At 40.2% G+C, this 27,074-nt stretch overlaps 1 protein-coding gene across 2 annotated transcripts in view; it reads right to left on the bottom strand.

The window, feature by feature from the left end:
- SLC25A13 (solute carrier family 25 member 13) overlaps positions 1 to 27,074 on the bottom strand; it is a 203,084-nt gene that overhangs the window by 20,496 nt on the left and 155,514 nt on the right. For both annotated transcript variants that reach the window (XM_061197766.1, XM_061197768.1), the window contains exon 14: positions 9,189 to 9,329. In XM_061197766.1, the coding sequence (XP_061053749.1) occupies positions 9,189 to 9,329 (141 nt within the window). The remainder of the gene's footprint in view (positions 1 to 9,188; positions 9,330 to 27,074) is intronic.

The following is a 27,074-nucleotide window of genomic DNA, read 5'->3' as shown; positions in this document are numbered from 1 at the left end:
GGAGCAACTGGGCCCGTGCGCCACAACTACTGAGTCTGCACTCTAGAGCCCGCGAGCCACAACTACTGAGCCCGCGTGCCACAACTACTGAAGCCCGCAAGCCTAGAGCCCGTGCCCCGCAAGGACAAGCCACCGCAATGAGAAGCCCGCACACTGCGAACTCGCCACAACTAGAGAAAGCCCGTGTGCAGCAATGAAGACCCAATGAAGCCAAAAATAAATAAATAAATAAAATAAATAAATTTATTAAAAAAAGAGCTGTTGAAACCAGTCCTGCAGGCACTTAGCAAAAAACAAAACAACAACAACAAAACAAAACACTAACTGGATAAAAATGTTTGCCTCTAGAAGGTTACCCACAGCATGAGGCTAGGAGACTGTTTTATTATTACATACATTTTTATATCTGAATTTTCTTCTTTTAAAAGCTATACTACCTGTTAAAATTAATTTTTGAAAGAACTTTATGGCACTAGAATTATTCTCTCACCTCCCTTAATACTGATCACTTTGAAGGCAATGAGGCCATACTCGTCTCTGTAACTCAGCACACCTCATAGAGTGTTAGTCCTCAACAAATATTTGGTGAGTGAATGGGAGAATGATAAAACATTAACCATTTTTTAATATTTTAAAGAATACTTTCTAGCCCCCTTCAGCACACTCCATTCCTTCCAGCACTGTTCAATAAAAATAATATTTTTCAGGATGTCTCCTTTTATTTGCTTTTCCAAATGTAGGTATCATTACTATCCTCTTTTACCGATAATGCATTTGAAACACAGGGACAGAAAGGTTTTTTTAAGTCTCTTTTTTTTTCCAGTTTGTTTTCTTTTAATGCAAACTTCTAAGCAGAATAGGGACAGTATTACATCATTTCCAATATTAGTCGCAAGTTCACACCATGTTAGATACAAAACCTGGCCCCTTGAGGTACTTGATACCCTCTCATTAATTTCTAAAATAACTGTCTTTTAATAAGACAAAATGCCCCAAATGTTCATTTTACAGCAGATATTTATGACAAAGTTATCAGGAAGGCACAAAGTTATTTCTCAAAGAACACAAATAGCTATCATTTGGGTAGCAGCTTGGCTCATTGTCAGGTTATGTGGCTCTCTGCAGGGCATGTGGGGTTTGCACTGCTATGCTGGTTAATGCAAGAGTTAACGAAACAGAAGGGCCCTCTTGCCTCGCAATGGATAAAATCATTTTAATTTCTATAATTTAAAGAGTTGATATCAGATCTAAGGTAACATGTGCTTATTCTAAAAAACAAAACAAAGCAAAATTGAGCCATTCTAACTAACATTTTTGAAAAGTATTGGGTACTAAAAGGAATGAGGAACAAATGATCATATAACTACCCTGACCTAAGCTATCACACATTCATGCTGTTTGGTGTCCTCTCAATTCTTTTCATCTCCATTTTCCTAGCACGCTCGCATCAACAATGACACCAAAACTGCCAACTGCTCCTTATCCGTGTGTAGCATAGAACCTTGTCTTTGAACTTCCCTGAATTATCTATCAGACATATGCTCTCTCTCATCTGGCTCAAGATATCTCTAGGTTGTAACTCATGTTTCAAAGAGAGATTGCATTGAGTTTGAAACCCAGCCTCCCACTTCCTTACAAGGTATATGACCTTAGAAAAATTACCTAAACCCATCAAGCCTTCCTTTCCTCAACTGTAACTTGGAGCTAAAAAAAAAAACAAAAAAAAAACTATCTGCATCATAGGCTGTAGTAGGGATTAAATGATGTAAAGTGTATACAGCTCTAAACATGGGGCCTAGCACAAAGCGAGCCCTCGTCAAACATTAGCTCTAACGAGCTTATGCGCACATGTGAACACACATACACGCTTTTAAGCCTGGACCCTGCCTCTGTCCCTCCTGAAAGTCCTACCACCATATCTGATCTTGCTATATCTTCAGATGTTTCAAATCCTTCCATTTTCAGTGACTCTTTTTTCTGTCTACAGACAGGCATGGTTCTTCCAACAAATTAAAACAAACCACAAATCTCTCAATCTCTTCTCCCCTGTAACATTATCCCTCGCCTCTACTTTTTCTTCCAGTTGCTGTATGCTTTCACTTTTGTTTCTTTCAAAGTAAAATCTTTAGGTTGAATGGTCTGTATCTGCTAATATTTTCTCAACCAGGTTTCTACCTCTACCATTCTCCTTAAATTGACTTCTTAAGGATAACCAGTGGCCTCCATCTTTAAATTCAAAGGCCTTTTCTTGGACTTCAGTCCCCTTGGTCTGCAGCACTTGATACCACTCAACTTCTTCCTCTTCCACTTACATCTCATCTCTCTACCAGCTCCCACAGCACTGTTTCTTCTGGTTCTCCACCTGACAGCTGCTTCTGCTATTTTCTCCCCCATACTCACTTACTCCTGCCACCCTAATGAGGGTAGTTTCTGAGTTCCACCATTGGTGTCCCATCGGCTTGGGGATCTTACCCACTCCCATAGCTTCATGCACGTGGACGACCCTTAAAAGACCGTCTAAAGTTCCCATCCCTCTGACAAGGCTCTAGTCCTACATTCAACAGGGTAGAGTAAGAAGAACACCAGACAGGGAGTCAGGAGACAGTCTCAGGCCTAGCCGTGCCCCGCCTACCAATCACCTAGCTGATTCTCCTAAGATTTCTGGGCATCGATTCCTCAATTATAAAGGTAACACCAGATAGAAGGTCTTTTAAGGTTTCTTGCAGCTTCTCAAATATCATGAAATTATAAAATTTACAGTATCACCGTCCATTCAGGTGCTCAGGCCAGAAATCTGGGCTGATTTAATCTTTCTTTACTTTTCACCTTTTATCACTTTCCAAGACTTTGTGAGTCTAACTCTCACACATCCTTTAAATATATCCCCCCACTGCCTCTCCCCACCATGACGCCCTAGTTGAGGTCACGGTCATCCCTCCTCCCGGCCATCCCCAGTCTGTATCTTCCTAACTGGCCTCCCAGCCTTCTGTCTTGCTTTCCCATGTGGCACTCTCCACACTGACGCTGAATTACCCCTCCTTAAACACAAACCCTATCATGCCATTTGTCTTTGCCTTCTACCTGGTTAACTATGACTCATCTTTTAATGCCATCTCCCCTTCCAAAGCCCCCCGGCTTTCTTGCTATGAGTCAGCTCCATCTCTCTCAGAACTCTGTGCGCAGCACTCTGACAGCCCTTCTCAACCGCACGTGTTGTATTCCAAGGGTCTCTTTACTTGTCTGACCGCCCCCATGAGATGGTAAACTCTTTATAAAAACATGCGCTATAATTCATTTTCATTTTCCCAGTGCCCACGGCAGAGCTTGCCAGGTGAATAAATGGAGGCCTCGGAACCTGGGAAAGTGATCTTTCATCTAATTGGCTGTTTCCTTTACGTTTGACCTCCCCAGTATCCTGGTCTTCTGTGGTCATTACTTGTCAACTTATTCTCTCTCCATGCTTTCATATCATTGCTAGTAACTTGGAAACACCTGGCTTTTGCTTACCATTTATTTGCTCAACAAATATTTATCAAATGTCTACTTATGTGCCAGAAGCTGTTACAAGCAGCACTGAGCAAGCTAGGTCTTTGGTATCACAGTTCACTCTGGATGAGGGAGAGAGAGAGACAGACGGAACTATCAGATGGTGATGGGTGCTACGTAGAGACCTGGAAGAGGGGGTTGTGACAGCGAGTGACCTGGTGTCCTTCTGAACAGGCATCTGCTGAGCTAAGATGTGAGGGGAAGAGCCTTCAGGCAACTGAAAAGGAGGGGATGAGCCTGGAGTATCTGAAAAGGAAAGGTGGCCAGCATAGCTCGCAGAGCAGGCGGGCGGTGCAGAATGGAGGGTGGAGAGGACGGGGCCAGCAGGGATGGAGCTGGGGTTCTAGTCTAAGTGCAGGGATGGAGCTGGGGTTCTAGTCTAAGCACAGTAGGTTCTAGTCTAACTGCTAGACAGTTTTTCACCAGAGACACAGTTTCTGTAGGGCACACTAGCTTCTTATTTCCTCTGGTTTCTACTCAAATATCATCTCCTCAGAGAGGCCTTCCCTGGCCACCCTATTAAAAGGCAACATCCCAATTCCATCCAGCCTCGGCCCTTCTCCATCCCCTCACCCTGCCTCCTTCTTCTTCAAGGTCCTTAGCTCCACCTCATGTCATATATTTGGTTTCTTGACGGCTGACTTCTACCCACCAAAGTGAGCAGTGGCTTGGCTTTTCACAGTGACATTCTAAATGGCTAGACCAGTGCCAGGCACACAGTCAGACCTCAAGAGACATGTGTCGAGTGAATGAATTAACCTGACTTACATTTTAACTAGATCACTCTGGCTGCTGTGGGGACTACGGTTTTGACGGAGTCAAGAGTCAAAACAGAGAAACCCATGAGGAGGCTTTCACAGAGGTCTGGGTGAAAGGGAAAGGTGGATGAATCAGAAGAGAACTGCCACTCGGGTGGTTGTAAAACCATGTACTGTCCCTTGGTGTTAGAAAATTAGCATGGCATGATGTCCTCAAAACCATAACTAAACAATTGTTTTCTTCATATGGGGCCATGAGCTCATAAAAGCAGGTATTTTTAAAAGCTGCTATCTTGAGAAATTATTCTTACGTACTTGTATGCTACCAAGATAAAAGTGGTAAACTGACGAAATCTGACAAAATCTACTAACCCTAAAAAATGCACATGCCCTTGACCTAAGTTCATTGCTAAGAATTCATTGTATATACTCACAAAAGTATGTCACACTATATGCAGGGATGTTCACCCTGTCATTGTAATGTCCCCAAACTAGAAACAACTTAAATACCCATCAATAGGAAACTGCTTTAAAAAAAAAAAAAAAAAAGAAACTTAAAAGAAACTTATATACAGTTATTAAATAAAATGAGAAAAGAGAATTAAGATATATTGTGTGTTTAGGAGGATTCTGTTTTTGTTAAAACACACAGATACACCATTGATGTGTGTGTGTGTGTGTGTGTGTGTACAATTTTTGACAGAGAAAAGGGAGAGAGGGAGGAGAGAAATAAATACAGATTTAAATAGAAAGGTTTTCTTTTCTTAAAGATATATAAAAAACATAAGCAGTGGTAATCCTTTAAAGAGAGAATAGGGTGGTAAGGGGTAAAGAAAAAATTTTACTTTCTTAAAGACATTTCTGAATTATTTCATTTTTTGGAAACATAAACTTGTATTTCACTTTAAAAGACCAAACAATATCCCTTTGAGATAACTAGCAGAATAATCAAGAACATATGTCATCACTTGCTTTCTGATATTATGAACAGTAGCTCCAATGATTCACTTGTATACACACGATGAATGAACACACATATACAACATGCATGTATGTGGATGAAAAATACAACTGGATGTGAAGCCTGTGGATATGGAGGGCCAACTGTATTCATTGTACTATGCCATTTTATAGAAGGGACTTGAGCATCTGTCCCCCACGGGTACCAAGGGATGACTTTCTCTGTCAAATGCAGTGGGACAGAGGCCTTTGATTAGAAAACAGTAGATAGAGCTCCTATTCCTTGGTGACTTTCCATGCTTTAGATGTGAATGTTTAATTTGTGATTATACAATCTGAAAACAATTTTCAACAAAGTTTGATGGATCTTTGCCATTATTGCTTCACTGACCATTTTTTGTTCTCAAAAATAGCCATGAACTACTCCATTGCTTCATAAGCATGCATCTTTTAGTCTATCTTAGCTGCGCTGTCATTTGATGTTAAATAAGTTCTATTCCATTCAGAAGGTGTAATCTTTCTCCTCATTAAAGCTCTGTTGGCTCCTAAGGAAAAGGTACCATTCAAAAGTAGATGTGCATCACTTTCTTAGATAGGAATTTATTTTACTTATACTCTAGGGGTTTATGTAATAAAACAAAACTTACCTAGTGAAAGGGAAATACCACCTCACATATTCTTAAGAAAAGTAGTACCTGTTGCAGATTTTAAAAAACTACATTATATTCAAACAGCTCTTTCAAAGGCAATTAATTATCCTGCCTTTACTTCAATCACCTACCTACTCTAGGCTATAACAATGTCTCTATAATGGGGGGTTCTTTGTTTACAGAGTTCGCTCTCTCTGCTCTAAACTATTTCTAACTTTAGGAATGTGAAATGTTTACCATGTCCACTTTTTTTTTTTCAGTTGTAAATGTATTTCTAAAGCAAGTATTCTAATTACCTTTTACTGGGAAGTTGCAGAATAGTTGGGTATTTTGCAAGTCAATTTAGGAGAAAAACAGAAAGCCTGGTTAAGTCCAATTAAGTGAGGTTAAGCACTGCAGGTCTAAACACACAGACAGAGCCTACACTCAACCCCTCCTGGGTCCCGCATTGTCATGTTAACAACAGCAAACAAAAGGTCCAAGGGAGGGAAAATGAAGATTACCTGTCCCACCTTAAACTAGGACAGAAGTTCTCTTTTTCAAGACCCACCCAGAGGGAAACATACCAGATTTAAAAGTATTAGTCACCACAGGTCATTTGCATTTTTCTACCCAACCAAGACTAGAAACAGAGAAAAGCTTTATCACTGAAGAGCCCTATCTGAAAAAAAAAAAAAAAATGTAGTAAACTACATAGCAATGTTAAAGCTGTGATGCCCCTAAAAGGTGGGATCTAGAACCACTAAAGTGATTTCTGACCATGGAGGGGTGGGGCAAGGTAGGTGAGCCTGGAGAAAGGAAATTCACAAGAAACAAACCTGAGATTAGAAGGTGGGATAAAACAAATGAGGATAAACTACAAAACCTGAGGTTGGAAGGTGGGATAAAACAAATGAGGATAAGCTAGGGTGGTTATACAAGACCAATGCAACTGAGTGGAGAGGGGAACTCTGCTGAATCAAGTCCAGCCTCGCAGGTCTCCCGGAGTTTAGCTGATGATACCAATGGCCAGCAGAACGGAGGAGACTGCCTGCCAGGTCACTCTCTCGCAATGCAATCAAGTTTCCAGAAGCTCAAAGCTCAAATTGTTAGTGACTTCACTTGGTAATTACCAATACACCAAAAGCAGTGTTTTGAAAGGCAGCACCCAGGCCTGTGGAATGCCTCTGAACTAGATTAAACCACCAGGCTAGTAATTAAACTAACTTTATATGGGAGACGTCTCTTGCTCAAACTTGAGCAATCCTGCTCATTTCAGGAAAGCCATTTTAGTACAAAAGTGGCAACAAGAAACTTCTGAGCCTCCATTTCAGCTCAGATACCACCGTTGGCACCTCTATTCTCCTAACTACAAAATTAGGAGACCAACTACTTCCAAGGGGTGTTAAAGGGGATTAAGATTATGAAACACTGTGAAGATGAAAAGGACTAAAACTCAGTCTTGTTTCATTTGCAGGTAGTTTAACAGTCTCTGTTTGTGTGTCAGCAAACAAGTTTTTACCATTTTATCCATCTAGACATTTCGATAGCAGTCACTGCCATAGTACCTAAGTGCTTTTTACCAGACAACCCACTTAAAGATTGCTTGGCAGCTTGTCAAACTGACATGCTGCTACATCGTGTGATAGTCTGCAAGAGACTAAAAATTCAGAACAGAAGATGATTTTTCTTCAAATTGATGAATGCTATGCCTCATGACAATTCTGTTTATTTCTTACAGCTGGATAACAATTTGGTAAATGAAACAGCTATCACGTTGTGTTCCACTGCACAGTCACCTTGAGCATTTTAAGTGCTACTTAAAAAAATCAGCATGTTTATTCCTAAACACTACAAGATGCCTAAATATAAGGCAAGGTTCCCCCAAAAAACTAACCCCAGAAAAGAGGGTGTCACATAATATTTGATCCTCACAAAGTCTCAGATCTTGGGGTACTCTTCCAACCACTTGACCTTGAGAAGTACAGAGCTCTATTTGGGGAAGGCAGATTTACCTGAAACAACCTCAGTTATTACTAACACTGGATGTTTACCAAGGTCACCTAAAAAACTGAGTTAAAAAGAAAAGGGTAAAAAAGTATTCCTGGGGAATACTTTTACAAATGCTGTGCTGAATGTCAGAGCAAGGCATTTTAAGTTCACTCTAAAAAGTAATATGTTACATACATATGGGTCCATTATATATCCATTCAGGATAAATTGGGAACAGAAAAGAAAGAAAGCAACTGTCGTAATGTTATGTGTCTGTGGGACAAAATTTCTAGGGACAATATCGCACAGAGTCCAAAAGTGACTTCCTCTTGTCAGCTTGGATCGAAAATGAAGACGATGGACTTTGCAAAACCATGTGAATGGCTGATTTAAAATGTGGATTAAGTGGTGATCAAGACGCTGATTCAAAATTCATATGAGAAACTTGAATAAAATATTTCTTGATATGTGTGTATAGAAAAAAGCAATATTAATTTTATGTAATGTGATTTTATATATCTATGTGTAAATAAATGAAAACCAACATTTTAAGTAGTTGTTTGACTTACCTTCCTATATCCCTAAAGGTTTACTTATTCATGTTGGCCATGAAACATTTTTTTTAATCTTCTCATTGAAAAATGGTGAACACCTTATGTCTGATGAAGCCTTGTAACAGGGCATATATGAAGCTAATTCTACTTCATTACAACTACTTTGGTAGAAGAGTGTAAATAACACATTTCAAGAATTTTCTAAAATTTTGGTTTTGCGATCATTCTGAAAAACTATTTTCTAAATGATAAATGGTTAAGATGCAAAATAATTATGACAAGGCACACATAGGGATACGTTTGGAATGTACAGGATCAGAACATAAATTCCTGAGCTGGTATGGGCTTCGCGCGCGTGGGTAAACTGAGCTCAGCCCATCTCCCGAAAGATGGTGCCCTGTGATCCTGGCAGCTATCCTGCATAGACAACAGCACTGAGAATTCGGTTTTTATATCAGTAACAGATCCAAACAAAACTCCACCCAGTGCTGTGGCAAAGAGCTGTGCACTGAACAGTGTCTGTGGGGGTCATGACATCATACTCATCCTTGATTTATGTTTTCTAAGGACAGTTATTTGGCAGATGGCAGGAAAGGACACCTCCTTCTAACTGGCATGAAGGTACCCTATGAGCTCCAGCAGAAGATCTTCTCTAGGTATAGAAATGTGAGGAATCAATTTCATGCCAGTGAGCAGTTACTAGTTTAGGAGATGAGCATATACTCAAATAAATGACTGAAAAGAGTTACCTTGTAGATCCCAAAGAAGCCCAGGTCCCTTAGGACAGACAGAGCACTGACTCGGGGACCAGTGGTGATCTCTCCAGCCACCTGCAAACGGATCTTGACAATTTCCAAAGGATTTGTGAAAATCACCTGGGAGGCTCCTGCCTAAAAGGGAGAAAAAAGAAAAGATTTAGTATAAAGCGGGGTGGTTCAGAGTGATTCTCCTCAAAGGAGCTCAGAATGTTCTATTCTCAATAGACTGTAGTTTCAATCCTTGTCCCATAAATTAAACCAGCGATTATGAGTTTGAATCAAATTATAGTTACTGCCTGGGAGGACTTGGGTCAGGCTCTATTTCCTTCATGTGGAGGGTGAAAGAGAGCGAAGACCAGAGACTTGGCCCAACAGAGAGAGGCTTCTGTTGGCCTCACCCAAGTCCTCACACTAAAATGACAAACATTCCTTGAAGCACAATCAACTGCTGCCACAGGACTCAAAGCCAAGCACACAAAGGCAGCCATAAAATGAAAGTCAAGTGGTATCCAAATAAAGAGACACGAATCTGCCTGTCAGAACAGGAGGGGGGCAGAGAGGACACAGGCTCTCGCATGATGTACTTCATAATTCTGTCAATATTTCAACAATTGCCAGAGGACATGCAAACTTAGATGAAAGCTATTTTTTCTTCTCTTAAAAAATCAGATCGCTCATCAAACACCATTTTATGGACTTATGTATTATATTTACGTATTACCTGTGTATAGAATTGCCCTTTTCATACAAGATAAATGTCAAAGTAGTAAAAATATGCATTAAATCAATTACAACCCAAACTTTGAACAATGTGTGTTCATTCCAGCAAATGGCTGGGTGCCTCACCTCTAAGATCATCAGTGGAAATCTAGAAAGTGCACACTATAAGGGGAATTTTAAGCTAGCTATTTTGAAGCTAAGCCTATATTTATTATAAGCAATTACATTCTTACTATACTTCAACTTGTTATTCCTTGTCTCAAATATATTTTTATATCATCCAAACTAAGGCTGACATAGAATGTAGTTCAGAATCTTCATTATACAGCGACGTCACCGAACCAGACCACAGACATGGTGCTGACATTTACAGCTTAGCAGATGCTATCATGGTAACATGCACAATTTGGGTCAATATCATACCAAACTACTTCTTGCCAGATCCTCTGATCCTATCAACCAACGTGTGTGCCTTCACAAAATGGCTTGTGCTAATCAAAACCAGCTGTAAGGATGGTCTTTAAAGTACTGTTTAATACCTGGAAATAAAAATTAGAAACATAAACATGCACTGGCAAGGGATAGATTAAATGCATTTGAGTATGTTCCTGAAATGAGATATTATGCTGCCAATAAAAATAAGGTGGGAAATGTTCAATACACATTGTGAAGTAAAAACTCTCAGATGCGTAAATGCACGTACGCCTCTCCCCCTGCTATCCCTGACCATCATGTAGAAGAGAGACGCCAGTGTAGTGCTTTTGAGGTGGCAGGGTTACAGATTTCTTTTCTGCTGTGTTTTTTGTTTCTTCTGCATAGATCATGTGTTACTTCTATAAAGAAGTTATGTAGCAGTATTCATTTTTATCTAATATGAGAAGTAATGTTAACCAAAAAAAACAAAGAAAAATATTCATCCTTTAACTCTCTCAATCAAATCGTTTTTCCATTTTTACCAACTTGATACCTTAGTCGAGACACATTTGTTTCTAAAAAAAGACTAGGATTTTCCCTCTCTCCACACATTCAAACTATGGAGAAGGCAGTATTCCCCTGTGTTTAGACTGCCACAGACTCCCTCTCTGTACTTGCTTAAATCATGTTTCACCCAACACCTTCATCTCTCCTGAGTGACTCTACAGAAGTGGTAGAGAAAACCTGGGTTGTATTCATGAGAAGGCCCACAAAAGGCCCTTCTAAAGCGGGAGGGAGAGGCTGGTGTGTTCTTCTGGTCCACACGAAGCCATTCTTCCACTGCTCGCAGGGCTCAGAAGAGCCATGCTTTGCTCCCAGGCTGCTGTGACCCGCAGGCAGGTGGGAAGACCAACCCCTGCCAGTCTACAGCCCTTGAGTATTTTGTGGGTTGGCACCTGCATCTTTCCAAGCGACACGGAGGGGGTTGCTGATGGGAGGCATAATGAAGAGATGAAAAGGACCTGGCCTAGTAACAGCACCGAGGGTACAGTAAGGATTATGTCTGTGCTTCTGGACCTGAGTTCTCATGTTGCGAAAATGAATACAATTTAAAAAATTGTTTCATGGGGCAGAAGTGCTGGGAAAGATTCGCTGAGTTGGAATTAACCTGAGGCTGACTTTTAAAAGCTCAAAAGTGAGTAAGACCGTGTCTACCACGGGTAGAATGGCGAGCAGTCAGCGTACATATACATGGATCTTCTTGAAGAACAGAAGGAACGCGACGCACACTCACCAAGTGCTGCCAACAGCGGCTAAGGGGCAGTTGAGCATCACGTGTGACAACTGATCCTCAGTCACTACTGGTCGTACCATCTCACTTGTTACGAGGATCAAAGAGATGGCGAATGTACGGCAGCCAGCACGGTGCTCAAACAGTGACTCCAAACACACTGGTTTCCTCTCCTCTAGCTCCCAAACTGATTGCTCTCCTCCCTGGTGGCATGTTACCAGAGCTTTTCAAACATAGTGACTTCTAGATCTTACTCCTGATAAATTAAATAAGATTTCTACATTTGCCCCTTCCTATGTGATTAAAACGTGTGGTGAGAGTTGAGAATCATTTTACTTCACTGCATCATCTCTAGGCTGCCTTTCAACTCTGAGAGGCTGCTTAAAGGGCTTAAAGCTGTGATTTCTAATTCCAGTTTTCTACATTCTTTCAGAGAGTAACATTTATATGTTTTACATCTGATCTCATAACAAACCTTTTATACATCTCCAAGTGGTAACATTATTAAAGGGTATGATTGTTAGGTACAGAATTGCTATCTTACTCATTATCTGGTATCATAACTAATACCCACAAAAGTTAATATTATATACAATAAAATAAGAAATTATACTCAACTCCCTTGACTCCAAGCCAATTGATAGATACCAATCTTTTAGCATCGCACTGTGAAGTCTAATCACTAAGGATGATGCAAAAGTTCCCTTCAGAGAGCTGCAGGGAACAGAGGCAGTGGGAAGAAAGAGTGCAGTGATACTAAGAAAAAAATAATGTCATACTAGTTACCTCTGGTGGGCTCAGAAAGAAAGAACCTACAGACTCAAAGTGGCACATTGTAGAGGGGCTGAAGATGAATCGGCTCTTTGGAGTCAAGCTGGAAGGAAATGAGAGACTCCAAGGCACCAAGAGAAGATGCTTATCATCAGATGCACGATGTCTGGGCACCATCACGACTGGATCGCTGAGCAGTGCACTACTGCTGCTCTTCAGCCTCCTGGTCTATTATCCATTCACAGTACCTTACCCACGTCCCTCCTCTGCAGAGATCAAAGAGAGCCGAATCTGCAGACAGTGGACAGGAACACCTATTGTGCACATGATGTCTCTGTGTCCCTCATCACTCGAAGGCTCTGGCTGTGTGAAGACACTGCTTTTTGTATGTGGGCAATTTTGTCACAAATTTCCCTGTGACTTTCTGGAGTCTGTGACAAGTAGGCCAAGTGACGATTTTCCATACTGGAACTGGCTCCGTGTGGCATATTATGTTTACAGTGGGGAGACTGACTTGTCTTCAGGTTTCTCAGTATCGTCTTTGTGACTGAAATCTTAGTTGCTATCCAGTATATGTATCCATCTAAAGAGAAACACATATACCTATTGCAGGCTCACTTCTCCTACTTGATCGTTCATTCATATATTTATCCACCAAATATTTATAAGCAATCATGTTCAAAGTTTGTCCTAGCAACAATAAAGACACAAGATGAGTGAGAAAGCATTCCTGTTCTCAAGGAGTTTGAAACAGGAGTAGAGATAATAAATATTCCTTAAGCATCCATCATAGGCTATTAGGGTGTTGCTTTGCATGTATACATATATTCAGGCTACTCAAAACATATGTTTTTCCAGACTTTACATAAGAGGAAATTGAGGCATAGAAAGATTAAAGCAACTATTACGAGCTGCACTGTGTTCCATCGAAATTCATATATTGAAGTCTTAGCCCTCAGTACCTCAGAATGTGACTGTATTTGAAGATAGGACCTTTTAAGAGGTAATTGAGGTAAAATGAAATCCTATGAGTAAGCCCTAATCCAACGTGACTGGTGTCCTTACAACAAGAGGAAACCGAGATATACAGAGAAAGGACCATGTGAGGCAGAGTAAGAAGGCGGCCATCTTCAAGCCAAGAAAAGGAGCCTCAGAAGAAACCAACCCTGCTGACACCTTGGTCTTCGACTTCCAGCCTCCAGAAATGTGAGAAAATAAATTTATGTTAAGTCACCCAGTCTGTGGTATTCTGCTATGGCAGCTCTAGCAAACTAATACAGCAACTTACCCTTAGGGTTACACAACCAGCAAGCAGAGGAAAGACTGAGTCCAAGAAATAGACTCCTTACAAATACAAAAAATGGCACGTGAGAAAAGATAAATGAGATAAAAGCTAAAGTCCAGACACATTGCCATGGCAATTCAAAGGAGGGAGAGATTTCTGCTGACTTGGATAATCTGGGGAGGTGGTAAAACACATAAGATAATGCATCAACTGGTGACTGAAGTGCAATTAGGATTTAGGTAATCCAGGCAAAGAATGACACAAAGCAACAGTGACAAGACCTTGCTACACTTAGAGGGTAAAGAGACCCAGCACATCTGTCCAAAGAGATTTTAATTAGAATGATAATTATGATGAGATCAACATTATCGTCCCGTAGCATTTACTGAGTACTTACTATGTACCAGGTATCGTGCTAAGAGCTTTGTAAGAATTTTCTCTTTTGGTCCTCCTAAAGTCATAAGGTAGGTAATAATATTATTCCAGTTTTATAAGTGAGCAACCAAGGCTGAAAAGAGGTTACGTAACTTGCCTGAGGTCACACAGCTAGGAAGGTGGAGCCTGGATTCAAAGCTAGACCTGCTGGACACCAGAGCCTGAGCATTTATTTCCACTGCTTATCATGGCAGCATGGAAGAATCATTGCTTCAGATGGCCTGGAAGGGGTATGAAAGAGGATGGTGAAAAACAAGACTACTGGGGCCAAATTATGGAAGGCTTAGAATGCTACACACGGGAATGGGGCTGCCTTCTGGGGAAGTGCCTTTGTGTGTGCCTGTGGTGGGAAGAGAGCTGGCAAATGACGCTTAGGAGCTGGAGAGTGCTGTGACTAGTATCTATGTCTCAGAAAGATGACCGGGCAGCAGAGGGGAGAGTTTATTAGGAGGGAGAGCCCTGGGGCAGGGGTAAAAATTAGGGTTTTAGCAGACTAGGTGAGAGCGAAAAAAGGCCAGAATTAGAATAATTACATTGGTAATGAAGTAGGGGGTGGGCGGATGCAACAGAGATCAGCAGGGCTTGGATGCTGAATGTGGGGCAAAAGGAGTGGGTAGGGTTGAAGAAAGGAACAGAGTTTTTGCATATATGTAAAAGGGGAGAACAAAAGAACCTAAAGAGATGACACACCCAGAAGGCAATAGAAGGGTGAGTTGGGAATTAAGGACAGAGACACAGATGAGGGCGTCACCCCACATATGTGCTAACTGAAGGCAGGAGCTTATATGGGGTGGGAGGAAGATGAAACACCAAGAGTGGAGACCTAAGAAGTGATGACAATCTTCTGCTATACACCACAGTGCACACTGATGCAGGCTCAGAAGTCAAGAAAGGGTCTTCCCAAAGGGAGAAGAAGGCCAACGGTGGCTGCTGACACAAGGAGGAGGAGGTGAAGTCCAGCACATGGGGTGATCTGTGATTGGGGATGGGATGCTGAGGAATTAGAGAGCTCCTGTAAGCTACATTTCTCAAGAGAAGTGGAAAAGAGAGAATGACAGTCATTTATGGAAGCAAGCAAAGTAGAATGAAAATTTAGGGAATTAAGGAGAAAAGATCTAGGGAGAGTGAAAAGATAAACAGAACTGGGGATAATTGTGTTTCGCTTAAGCAAAACAGCACAAGTTCTGAGTGGAGGAGGAGGAAGAGTGGAAGATAGTTTTGTAAAGCTGGCAGATTTGCTTTAATGACACATACAGAGTTGCGGGATGATTTTGTTTCAGAGCAGAAACTATTAGTCTTAGTCTTACTATACAGGCTTCAAAGGTAAAGAAAATAGAATCAAATGGATCAGGATTTGGCATTAGGAACCACAACTAAAGTTCTGAAGCATAAACCAAATCAACAACAAAAGAGCCCTCAGAAGCAACAGTAAAATTATACTCTGGCTCTCAAGTAGAAGTTATGGTGAAGTCAGTCTGATTTGCAACACAGACAAGAGGATGAAGCAGCTAATGACGTCTAAGGATGAGCCCAATGCAATTGCTCATGCCTTCTATCCCTCAACTCGAAACAGGCTGTTAGATGCAGCACGCAGCCAGTGTTTAAACACCGCGTAGGGCTGTTTAATCTGTGCCCGCCCCAGGGTACCCAGAGCCATGGGCAGCTCCACAGTGGCTCTCTAGGTTCTCTATTAAGAGCTGACTGTATGCACAGGACTGTAGGTGAGGAATGATTCAGTTTGGCGCTATGTGGACTCTTATCCAGGCTATTATCAGGTACTGAACAAGAATATTTTATTGCCTACTTGTATTGAATACCTGCATCAGTGTGACAAAAAATTCTGTAGCATTTAAAAAAAAAAAAACAGAGCCCGACATTCAAAAACATTATATATCTTTAGAGGAGAAATGTGAAACTGCTACACCAAAAAAAAATTTTACACATTAACTTTTTTCTTTTTTAACAAGTGGCATTAACAAGAAATAACCTAATATGAAATGTATAGAACTGAAATGAAGAAAAATATAGACTTTTAAAATACAAAGGGCATACAGATTGAATACTAGTGAAACAAGTATTGTTCTTAAACTGGGAGACTCAATGTTATAAAGGTGTCATTTGGCCTGTAAATTAATTTTAAATGCAAATGTAAAAAATGTCAATTTCCTATAAACGAATGTAATAGTCCAAGGTTGTAAAGGTGTCAGTTTTCTCATAAACTAATTTAAAATTCAGAGCAGTCTTCCTAAATAAAATCCCAACCAGGTTTCATGAAGATGTTTGAAGATAGGAATATTCTGAACAAAAAGTCACGTGGAGAATCCTGTGCCACATTAACACACATTTATAGTGTCGGTAACTTTTAAAATTTAGCCAAGACTAGATAAATGAAAAGATCCAGATATGCAAATGCTTCAGAGACACTGAAGTCCATCAAGAAATATGTAAGAGAGGTTTTCTCCCAGGTACAGTATCACTGATTTTCATCAGATGCATCAAGTTTTTCTCTGTAGATTAGTCAATAAATCATGAGGAAGCCCGGCCGATAGGAGGTAAAATCCCCCAATCATGCCAAATCTGAATCCTTGAGGAATATTTCAGACTCAGAAATGCATAACTAGTGACCTATTTTCAATTTTATTCAAACGGGCTTAGAAAATAATTACACTAGTGTGGGTTTTACCTAAATATAGCATAGTGGTTCAGCATAGGAGCAACTGAATCAGAGAAACCTGGATTTTAATTCCGGCTTCATAATTTCCTTGTATGTGACCTTGGACAAATTCTTCAAACTTACTAAGACTTAGATTCTTTATTTATACCAAAGAGATGAAAGCATTTCACAGACTCATTGTGAGGACTAAATAAAGTAGCATGTACCACAGCTAGCACAGTGCCTGACACAGAGCAGCTGCTTGAGAAATGGGGGGCACTGCTGCGAGTCAGCATGGCCCATGGTTGACAGCTTAGGCTCTGACAAACTTCTTAACCTACACACTCCAAACTTATTTCACCTGTAAAATGGGCACAGGGACATTAATGCTCTTCATGCTTTCAACGTGCCAACTCCAGGGGCAGGTATATAGGAGGGAACAAAACTGACAAAGCTCCCCACCCTCAGGGAGCCCATATTCTAGCTGTTATTTATAGGATTATGTGAGGAGTAAACGGAAACAAGTGTATAAAGCACTGATTCCAGTGCCTAGCACACCACAGTGCTCAATCAGTGGTACTGATTACCATGAATAAATACATGAGGAAACTCTGTTTAGGTGAATTTAGTTTAGCAAACTCCTTCAAAGCCAGGACAATTGAGTTTTCAAATTTTTCTTTCCCTAGAAACTTGCAAATTAAACTTTCTTTCTGAGGAAAGCACAGTCACACTGAAGACTGGTAGGAAGCAGCTGTATCAGGTAAAAAAGGGAAAAAAAGGAAGAAAAGAACTCACGTGGGACTTCTCTGGTGGCGCAGTAGTTAAGAATCCACCTGCCAATGCAGGCGATAAGGGTTCGAGCCCGGGAAGATCCCACATGCCGCGGAGCAACTAAGCCCATGTACCACAACTACTGAACCTGTGCTCTAGAGCCCACAAGCCACAACTGCTGAGCCCACGCGCCACAAATACTGAAGCCTGCGCACCTAGAGCCCGCGCTCCACAACAAAGACAATCCACTGCAATGAGAAGCCCGTGCACCGCAACAAAGAGTAGCCTCTGCTCGCTGCAACTAGAGAAAGCCCATGTGCAGCAACAAAGACCCAACACAGCCCAAAATAAATAAATTAATTAATTAAAAAAAAAAAAAAAGAACTCCTGTGAGTGATGGGTGATGTCACAGAGCTCTACATAACCAGATGGTTTTTATTTAATTTAAATTCATTCAATTTTATTTAATTAAATTCAAGATGACATTCAATAAATTGTGGGTATTTTAAATTCTGAAATTTTGTTACTGAGAAATGGTTAATAATCATGTCCCGGTAAAAATGACAATGGCCAGATAGATAACGTGCATAATTTACAACACCATGTTTGTGGACTGATCTCTGTTCCATTTAGGTGTGGGCTGCCCTCAACACTGGCAAGCCACTTTGGAAATGTGCACTGCTGGTCACGAAAGGGACCGAGAGAGACTAGATAGGGTATAGTATAGAAGATTCCCCACTGGTGAAAATGACGCACCGTGCACTCCTTCTAACCAGGTAATACGACTGCTAGAAGGAAAAGGTAACACAATCACCCTTAATGTTCCAGATCAAGTCCTAATATTTGGACTTTAAAACTATCCCAAGTGGATGCTAGACACCTCGTCTTGCCACCAGTACAAATGCAAGTGCACATCTCCATATGACAGTTCTAGCTGCGTGAGTCCTGTCTAAAGTCCACGATCTTCATAAATTCACCTTTGCATCCAGGAGGGCTGAGAGCAACCAGAAAGGGAAGCAGGGTTGTGGAAGCTACAACTATGTCAGCGTGAAGCCCGAGCACCAAGCTTCTCAGGTGAATGGCAACTCTACCAACACAAAGCATCACTCTCTCCAAATGCTCGAATTTTTCACATGGTACGGTCCTCAGGGCTTGAAGTAAAATATAGGTTTTTTCTTCTAACACCCCCTCTTTCTGAAATGGGCTAGATAGATAGTCTGCAAAGAACCTGAAATGTGGCTTCTATCATCGCTTTTGCTCAGTGCCCAGGTGCTTCTGTAAGCTTGATTCTTTCTTCTCTATCTCCCACTTTTGTCACCCAAATTCCTTTTGCCATATTATGTAATGATTAACTTCATCGTTAACACTTCTGATTCTGCATAGTTAACTTTATTGAGGGAAGTGATACTTACTTCTTTCTTAAAAGTAGAATTTCAAGAAATCAAATATTTAGAAAGGCAACATAATCCAGAATCTTAATGTACTGCCCAATTTCTCTAAGTATTCCAAGAACAGTGATCTTCACAAAAATGATCTTAACATACTTTAGGTCCAATGATTGTGAACAAGTAAGTTTTAAAGTTACATGGGATTAGGGAATTCCCTGGCGGTCCAGTGGTTAGGAGTCTGCGCTTTCACTGCTGGGGCCAGGTTCAATCCCTGGCTGGGGAATGAAGATCCACAAGCCACCTGGCATGGCCCCCCACCAAAAAAAAAGAAAAGTTACATGGAAATTAAAAATGACTTGCCAAGGCCGTCTGCTCACTATTACAATCACAGGACATATCAGCAGCCTAAATACATTATCTAAAAGATCAGTTCAGGAGCCCCAGTTCATATTTCCCTATAATCCATTTTTTCTCACCTGTTATGAACTAAACAAGCCTTTCTCTAATGCTTCTTTACTAACCAAGATACTATCCTTGAACATTCTTTCTCGGGACTGGGTTGGGGGGGGGGGGTCGAGTCAAAAGAACTCACAAGATGAAAAAGCCCTTATGACTCCTGCTCCTGCCCTCACCATTCTAGGCAACAGTCTTGAGAATATGCAGAGAATATTAACAGTCTTGCATGTAACAACAGCAACAAAAAATCGATTCTGTCATCAATCTGCTGTCCACAGAAAACGTAGCAGTGTATTTTTTTTAAAATAGCAGTGTTATTCCTGCTATATTTTAAACTAAAAGCATTAACTATAACTGTAATTTAATCACCTCCCTTTAATTTGAATTCACATGGTAGATACTTATAGCTACTTAAAAAATTAAGTGGCAAAATGTATACGAAGAATACGTATCTTGATATTCTAATTATGCTCAATTGAATGTACTTAGATTTAAAGTGCTTTTCACAAGTGACATGTGCTAAGAATATCTAATTGCACAGTGACATTCTAAAATGTGTGTGCTTAAATGTATCAAAAATAGATTAATATGAAGATATGGAATTTAAGTTTTTTTAAACTAAAACCCAAGTACATTATTTTGATTATTTTGATACAAATAAAATTGTAACTACAAAAAAAGGTCTACACTAGTAAATGTCTAATGACTTACATTACATATAAAATGAATACTCAAGTGATAATGGAATGTGATATTTGAATAAATTGGAAAACAAAGATTTCTTAAGAAATCTAAGCTTCAACATATTTTCCATTTACTCTCTACTCCAATGTTAAATGGAGACATGAAAATAATTTGTACGCAGTGCGGGTATTATCACGGTATATAAAGATCACATGTACAAAACAGATATTCTGCAAATAACAGTGGGTGAATTAAATTAAAACACAGCGCCCAATAGCACTCAGCTGCTGTTCACAAATACTGAAGACAGGAAGGCGCTCAGCAACCTCAGAGAGAAGCTGGCAAATGTGAGGGGCATGAGGCCAAGATGCCACTCACTCTATCAAGCTCTGAAGGGAAAGTGTCAGACCCAGTGCCCTCACGAGGGGTCATCACCCTGTTTCAGTCAAGAACTTGAGTCCTTATTGCAGTTGAGAAAAGAATCTTTATCTTAACCCCTAGTGTTATGGGCTGAATTGTGTCCCTCCAAAATTGATATGCTGAAGACCTAACCCTGTACTTCTGATGTGACTATATTTGGAGACAGGGCCTTTAAAGACGTAATTAAGGTAAAATGAGGTCATATGGGTGTGCCCTAATTCAACATGACTGGAGTCCTTAGAAGAAGAAGAGATCAGGATAAAGATAACACACAGATTGAGGGGTGACCATGTGAGGACACAGTGAGAAAATGGCCACCTGCAAGCAAAGGAGGGAGGCTTCAGAAGAAAATCAAACCTGCAGACACCTTGATCTTGGACTTCCTGCTTCTGTAAGTGTGAGAAAAAAAATTTCTGTTGTTTAAGCCATGCAGCCCGGGGCATTTTGCTATGGCAGCCCTAGAAAACTAATACACCTAGTTAAACTGACTAAATGCACGCCTCTAAACACAAAGCAGTATGGGATTTTCTCCTTTGATTTGATGTGTAAATTAAGCTCTTAAGTAAAAAAAATCTGTGACTTGACTGTTAAGAACTTTGAAAATAGATTCTCACCACTTAACTGTTTTTGAGACAGATACCAAATTGAAATTTCCTATTCTTAATTTCTTAACTACATGGTAAGACAGAAAAAAAGGGTACTCTGTTTACGTGTTTTACGAATACTAAGTTTCAAATTTTCAACTTCATAGGGTTTTAACAGGCCTATAGAAGCCTGGCCAAGAAACCAAAGTGGAATCTGTTCGGCTGACATTAAAAAGTAGTTAAGTTACAGAGCTGTCAAATACATTCACATTTGGGTTCTGCCTGTTATACATGTCTATTTTGACTACTACTACCAGAATTTCTTAATGATTTACAGACCTTCAATGTCTAAAGTATCTTAACTGTATGAAAGCTGTGACCCAATCTTTGTTCATATCTTCATATCATAACAAACCCCTCCCCTATTTATTAGAAAACCAGAAGGATGGTTCAGCGTTTGAACTGTGTTGAGCCAAATAACTCTGAGACCTTCACAAAGAAGGGGAAGGGAGGAAAACAGAAGAGAGACATCTGGCTGGCTCAGTGTCTATCACGAGATGGACTTGCTTCTAGTAAGATGACATTTCTGAGCCACCAAAGGCAGCCCTTAGCCAGGTAGGCCAGTGGTATGAACCCTTACTGCCATCAGATACCTTTTATTTTTGCTCCAAGTTCAAGTAAAAGTATGGAGAAAGAACTTTTCATAGAAGCAGGCAGGCCATAGAATTCTTATTGCAGCCCAGTGCCTTAGTCCTATCCCCCAGAAGACTTACTGGGCAAATTGTGATGGAGCAAAATTATTTTCATAATCCTCCAAAATCCAGAGTTTAATTAAGGTTCACTCTTGGAGTTCCATCTTCTATGGGTTTAGAAAAATGTTTAACAACATATTACCATCATTATAATATCATACAGAGTATTTTCACTGCCCTAAAAATCCTCTGTGCTCTGCCTATTCATCCCTCCCTCCCCCCCAACTCCTGGCAACAACTGATCCTTCTGCTGTCTCCATAGTTTTGTCTTTTCCAGAATGTCCTATAGTTTGAACCATACAGTTTGTAGCAGTTGTAAAGGTTTTTGTTGAAAACATAAGTTTTCAACTCCTTTGGGTAAATACCAAGGAATGCAATTATTGGATCTTACTATGAGAGTATGTTTAGTTTTGTAAGAAACTTCCAAACTGTCTTCCAAAGTGGCTGCACCATTTTGCATTCCTACCAGCAACAAATGAGAGTTCCTGTTGCTCCACATCCTCACCAGCCTTTGATACCGTCAGTGTTCTGGATTTCACCCATTCTAAAAGGTGTATAGTGGTATCTCACTGTTGTTAGTCTTTTTTTTAAAGCCACTCTTTTATATGATTCCTTCATGATTCTGACATAATTTCACATGTTAACCATTCGATAAAATCTTTTCTACTAAGAACATAAGCAATAATGAGTAAGTTATACCAAGTGCCCCAAGTTGTTTATCTTCATCCTGTTCTTAAGGTTCTGCATATATTTGTGTGTTAGTTTATTTACCATTCTTAGAAATAAAGCCAAACAAAATAAATAGAAGCTTTTTGGCTCCTTTCCTGAGTAACCAATGAAAACATTACTTGCGAAACATCCTGGGTATGTACATATGTAGGCATGTTACAGCTATTCCCTAAGGTCCATCAATTCCTGTGCCCTGCTCCAATCCCTGGAGGCACTGTGTCTTCATTGCCCATCTGTAACGAAGGTAACAGCAACAGAGTGCATCAAATGACTACCCTATGTTTACTGCCCTCATCACCAACACCTTCTAGTCAAGCATTTATTCATTCCACAACTATTTTTAAGCCTCTCCCATGTGTCAGACACAAGGCTAGATACAGAGCATAACAGTGAGACAGGGGTCCTGTCCTGCACATTTATAGATGTCTCAGTTCTGTCAACATTTACCCAAGGTCCCCAGGATACAATTAGCTGTCAGCACAGTTATAAAAGAAAAGCTCAAGTGGCAAAGCAGGACATCTGACAAAGACAACAGGTCATACATAATACCTGATATAGTCTCTAAGCCTTGCAGTCAGTAGAGCTGGAAGTCAGGGATAAAGCGTAAGTACAGATTAAGAAAACTTATGCTATGAGAATTGAAGAATTATGGGCAGTTTCTTTTGCTTTGTTTTCTACCCTAGCTTTAATATGGTTATTTTTTTTCTTAATAATCACAATTACAACATATGTTGAAAGACAGAAAATGTTTATGATATGATCTTGACTAAAATATGTACGTTTGGGGACTTCCCTGATGGTGCAGTGGTTAAGACTCCACGCTCCCAATGCAGGGGACCCGGGTTTGATCCCTGGCCAGGGAACTAGATCCCACATGCATGCTGCAACGAAGAGTTTGCATGCCGCAACTAAGGAGCTGGCAAGCTGCAACTAAGAAGCCCACGAACCGCAACTAAGGGACTCATGTGCCACAACTAAGGAGCCGGTGAGCCATAACTAAGGAGCTGGTGAGCCACAACTTAGGAGCCCACGAGCCACAGCTAAGACCCGGTGCAACCAAATAAATAAATAAATATTAAATAAATAAATAAAATAAAATATGTATGTTTGGTACTATTTTCATTTGTAAAAATACAGAAATGAATGAAAAGTATTTTAAATAATGTAAAGCTTATGAAACAAGGATAATTTAATTCTCTAGAATCTTGTTAGAAGTCATCTACTAAACTATAAATTACCATTGGGGGGAAAAAAAACCTTACAATATGGTCTTACATTTTGGGGGATATGCAAAAAAATCTCCCAGAGATACTCCAAATAATAATAACAAAATTTGAAAACAATGTAACTAACCATTAGATTTTCATTAAACTACAAATAAATTATAATAATGTTAAGCATTAAAAAAATAATAACCTTATTTCCATAGCATCATAACACATAATAAATCATGGCTACTTGACACGTTACACAGCAGCAACCGCACAGAAATTCAACTTAATGACTGAGCCTCATATAATTCTACATTTATTAAGTAGGATATGTGCACAGAGACTTGCACAGAGAAATTAAAATTCTGCCCTAAGAAAACTACACCATGAGGCCACATCTCCACAGAAAACCCTGGGAAGAGAAAGATCACAAAAGTACAACTTAAATCCACTTGAGGCACTCTGACTCACCAGCTCTGATTGCCAGAGCATATGTGTTCATTACATGAGGAAATTTTCTTCCTGGTTTGATATGACTGGGTTTGAAATCTCAAGTGATTTCAAGCTCAGACATAAGGAATAAGGCTTTGGGTATATTTTATAACAAAAGTACCTAAACTACTATTCACAGGATACTTACAGAATTCAAGCTAAAACCAAAATGGTACAAGAAGGGTTTGAACACATTTATAAATAGTTGAAACAAATGGATTTGTTGAGCAAAGTTATTAATATCTGGGTGGGTCATGACTACTGCTCTAAACCGGGCACACAAAGATGAGGATTGCCAATCAAATTTCCTCTCAAAAATTAAATGAAAAACAAAACAAAATTGAGCAATTAGCTAGGGCTGAGGATGAAAAGAAGCTGAAGATCATACTGTAGGGTGAGAGCCCAGTTGGCCAGCAAAAACATTGACGGGAATTCTTGAGGAAGTGAACACCATGAGGACGAGAAGAAATGGATCAGCGAAGTAAAAAGATGCACAGAACACTGACGACACCAAATGCTGGCAAGGATGTGGAGCAACAGAACTCTCGTTCCTTGCTGGTAGGGATGCAAAACGGTACAGTCACTTCGGAAGACAGCTTGGAGGTTTCTTATAAAACTAAACATACTCTTACAGTAAGATCCAACAATTGCACTCTTTGGTATTTACCCAAAGGAGCTGAAAACTTACGTTTTCAACAAAAACCTGGCACAAGGATGTTTACGGAAGTTTTATTTACAAGTGCCAAAACTTGGAAGAAACCAAGATGTCCTTCAGTAGGTGAACAGATAAATAAACTGTGGTACACTCAAAGGAATATTACTGAGTGCTGAAAAGAAATGAGCTATGAAGCCATGAAAAGACATGGAGGAACCTTAAATGCACCTTACTAAGTGAAAGGAGTCAATCTGGAAGGACTACAAAACTGTATGGTTCCAACCATAAGACATTCTGGAAAAAGTAAAACTATGGAGACAGTACAAAGATCAACGGTTGCTAGGGGTGGGGCAGGGAGGCAGAGCACAGAGGATTTTCAGGGCAGTGAGAACACTCTGCATGATATTATCATGATGGATATATGTCATACATTTGTCCAAGCCCGTAGAATGCATGACACCATGAATGGACCCTAAGGTAAACTATGGACTTTGAATGACTAACGTGCCAATGTAGATTCATCAACTGTAACAAATGTACCACTCTGGTGGGGATGCTGGTAATGGGGAGTCTATGCATGTGGGGGGGTGGGCAGGGAGTATACGGGAAATCTGTTATCTTTCTCTCAAAATTGTGAATCTAAACCTGCTCTTAAAAAAGTAAAGTCTTAAAAAAATATGCAGAGAGATGCAAAGTCCCTGTGAGAGAGACCAAGAAGGCCCAGAGAAAATAGAGAAAGTTGCCAGTGCACAGAGCTGCCTCAATTCTCAAGCGCCTTCGATTTCATTTCATGTACACCCTTCAGGAAGACTTTCATTTAGTTATTGCTTTTTTTTAGTGAGTTTCTGCTCCCTTCAACCAAGAGCAATGTGGGACAGGAATGGGTTCTAGAATCAGCAACAGGTCCTTGGAGAAGACATGTGATTAACTATGAAATCGTCATAAAGTGGAGGGCAACGAGGATGTTCCCATCCTACAACACTGCTTACTGAACCCTCCAGTGGTAGTTTAAAGATTCTTGGCTACTCTTCTCATTGAGAAGTAGAGTCTAATTTCTCTCCTCTTGAATCTGGGCTGGGCTAAGTGGCTTGTTTGACCAGTAGAATGCAGAAGAAGTGCTATTGAAAGCTAGGTCATAAGAAGTTTTGCAGTTTCTGCCCAGGACTCTTAGAATGCCTGCTTTTGGAAAGTTGTCTCTTAGAATCAAGCTGCCGAGGTTTGAAAAGTTCAAGGTACATAACAGAAGAACATAGTAGGTGCTCTGGACCACAGCCCCAGCTGCTCCCAGGCAACAGTGAGTATCACCACCAGTCCAAGTGTGAGCCATCCTGGACATCTACTCCAGTGGAGCCTTCAGATGATTCCAGCCCGAGCTGCTGTCTGCCTATCACCACATGTAGATACAAAGGAGAACTGCCCAGGTGAACCCAGTCAGCCCACAGAACCAGGAGAGATAATAATAAATAGCTGTTTGAAGCCACTAAGTTGTACAATGACTTGTTATACAACAATAGAAAACTAGAACACCTCTCCTCCTCAGTGATAGAGAAACACTGAAATCATTCCCATTGTGAAGAAGAGGAGGAGCGGGGACAGTAAGGCAGGTAGGGAGCGTGTGTATTGGCAGTGGGGAGGGTCACAATTTTAAATTTACTCAGTATTCGTCATGAGTTTAAATGGTAGGATTGAAGAAATGACTTTAGCGAAGAAACTCCAAGTTACATAAAACTTGGTTAAATAAATATACCATTCCAACTATATTTATATAAAATCGTATAAATCCACACATCCATAAGACATACTCACTGTATGCCAGCCACATTACAACATTTGAAAATAATATTCCCATTTACTATCCTTTTCTTCCAAGCAAGGCACTAGTAAGAAAAAAATGCAAAGGCATCAGCATGGGAATCATTGGGTCTATGTTCCTGTAGCACTGGGTCAGAATGAAGCATCCAAAAGCAAACATTCATCTTGCTTAGGGATACCTCAGATGTCACAAAAAGTATAAAAAACAGGCATGGGAATGAAAAACACCAATTTCAGGATAGTTTTATCTCTTGGGAGATGAGGGAGGAAAAATCTATTGGGACAGGTAAATACAAGAGGGCCTCTGGCTGCATCTGTCAAGTTTGACATCTTAAGCTAAGTGGCAGGCACATG

This window comes from Eubalaena glacialis, chromosome 8 (genome assembly GCF_028564815.1).
Source record: "Eubalaena glacialis isolate mEubGla1 chromosome 8, mEubGla1.1.hap2.+ XY, whole genome shotgun sequence".
NCBI lineage: Eukaryota > Metazoa > Chordata > Mammalia > Artiodactyla > Balaenidae > Eubalaena > Eubalaena glacialis.
Note: the sequence above shows the minus strand (reverse complement) of the source record. Positions and strands in the feature narration are given on the sequence as shown.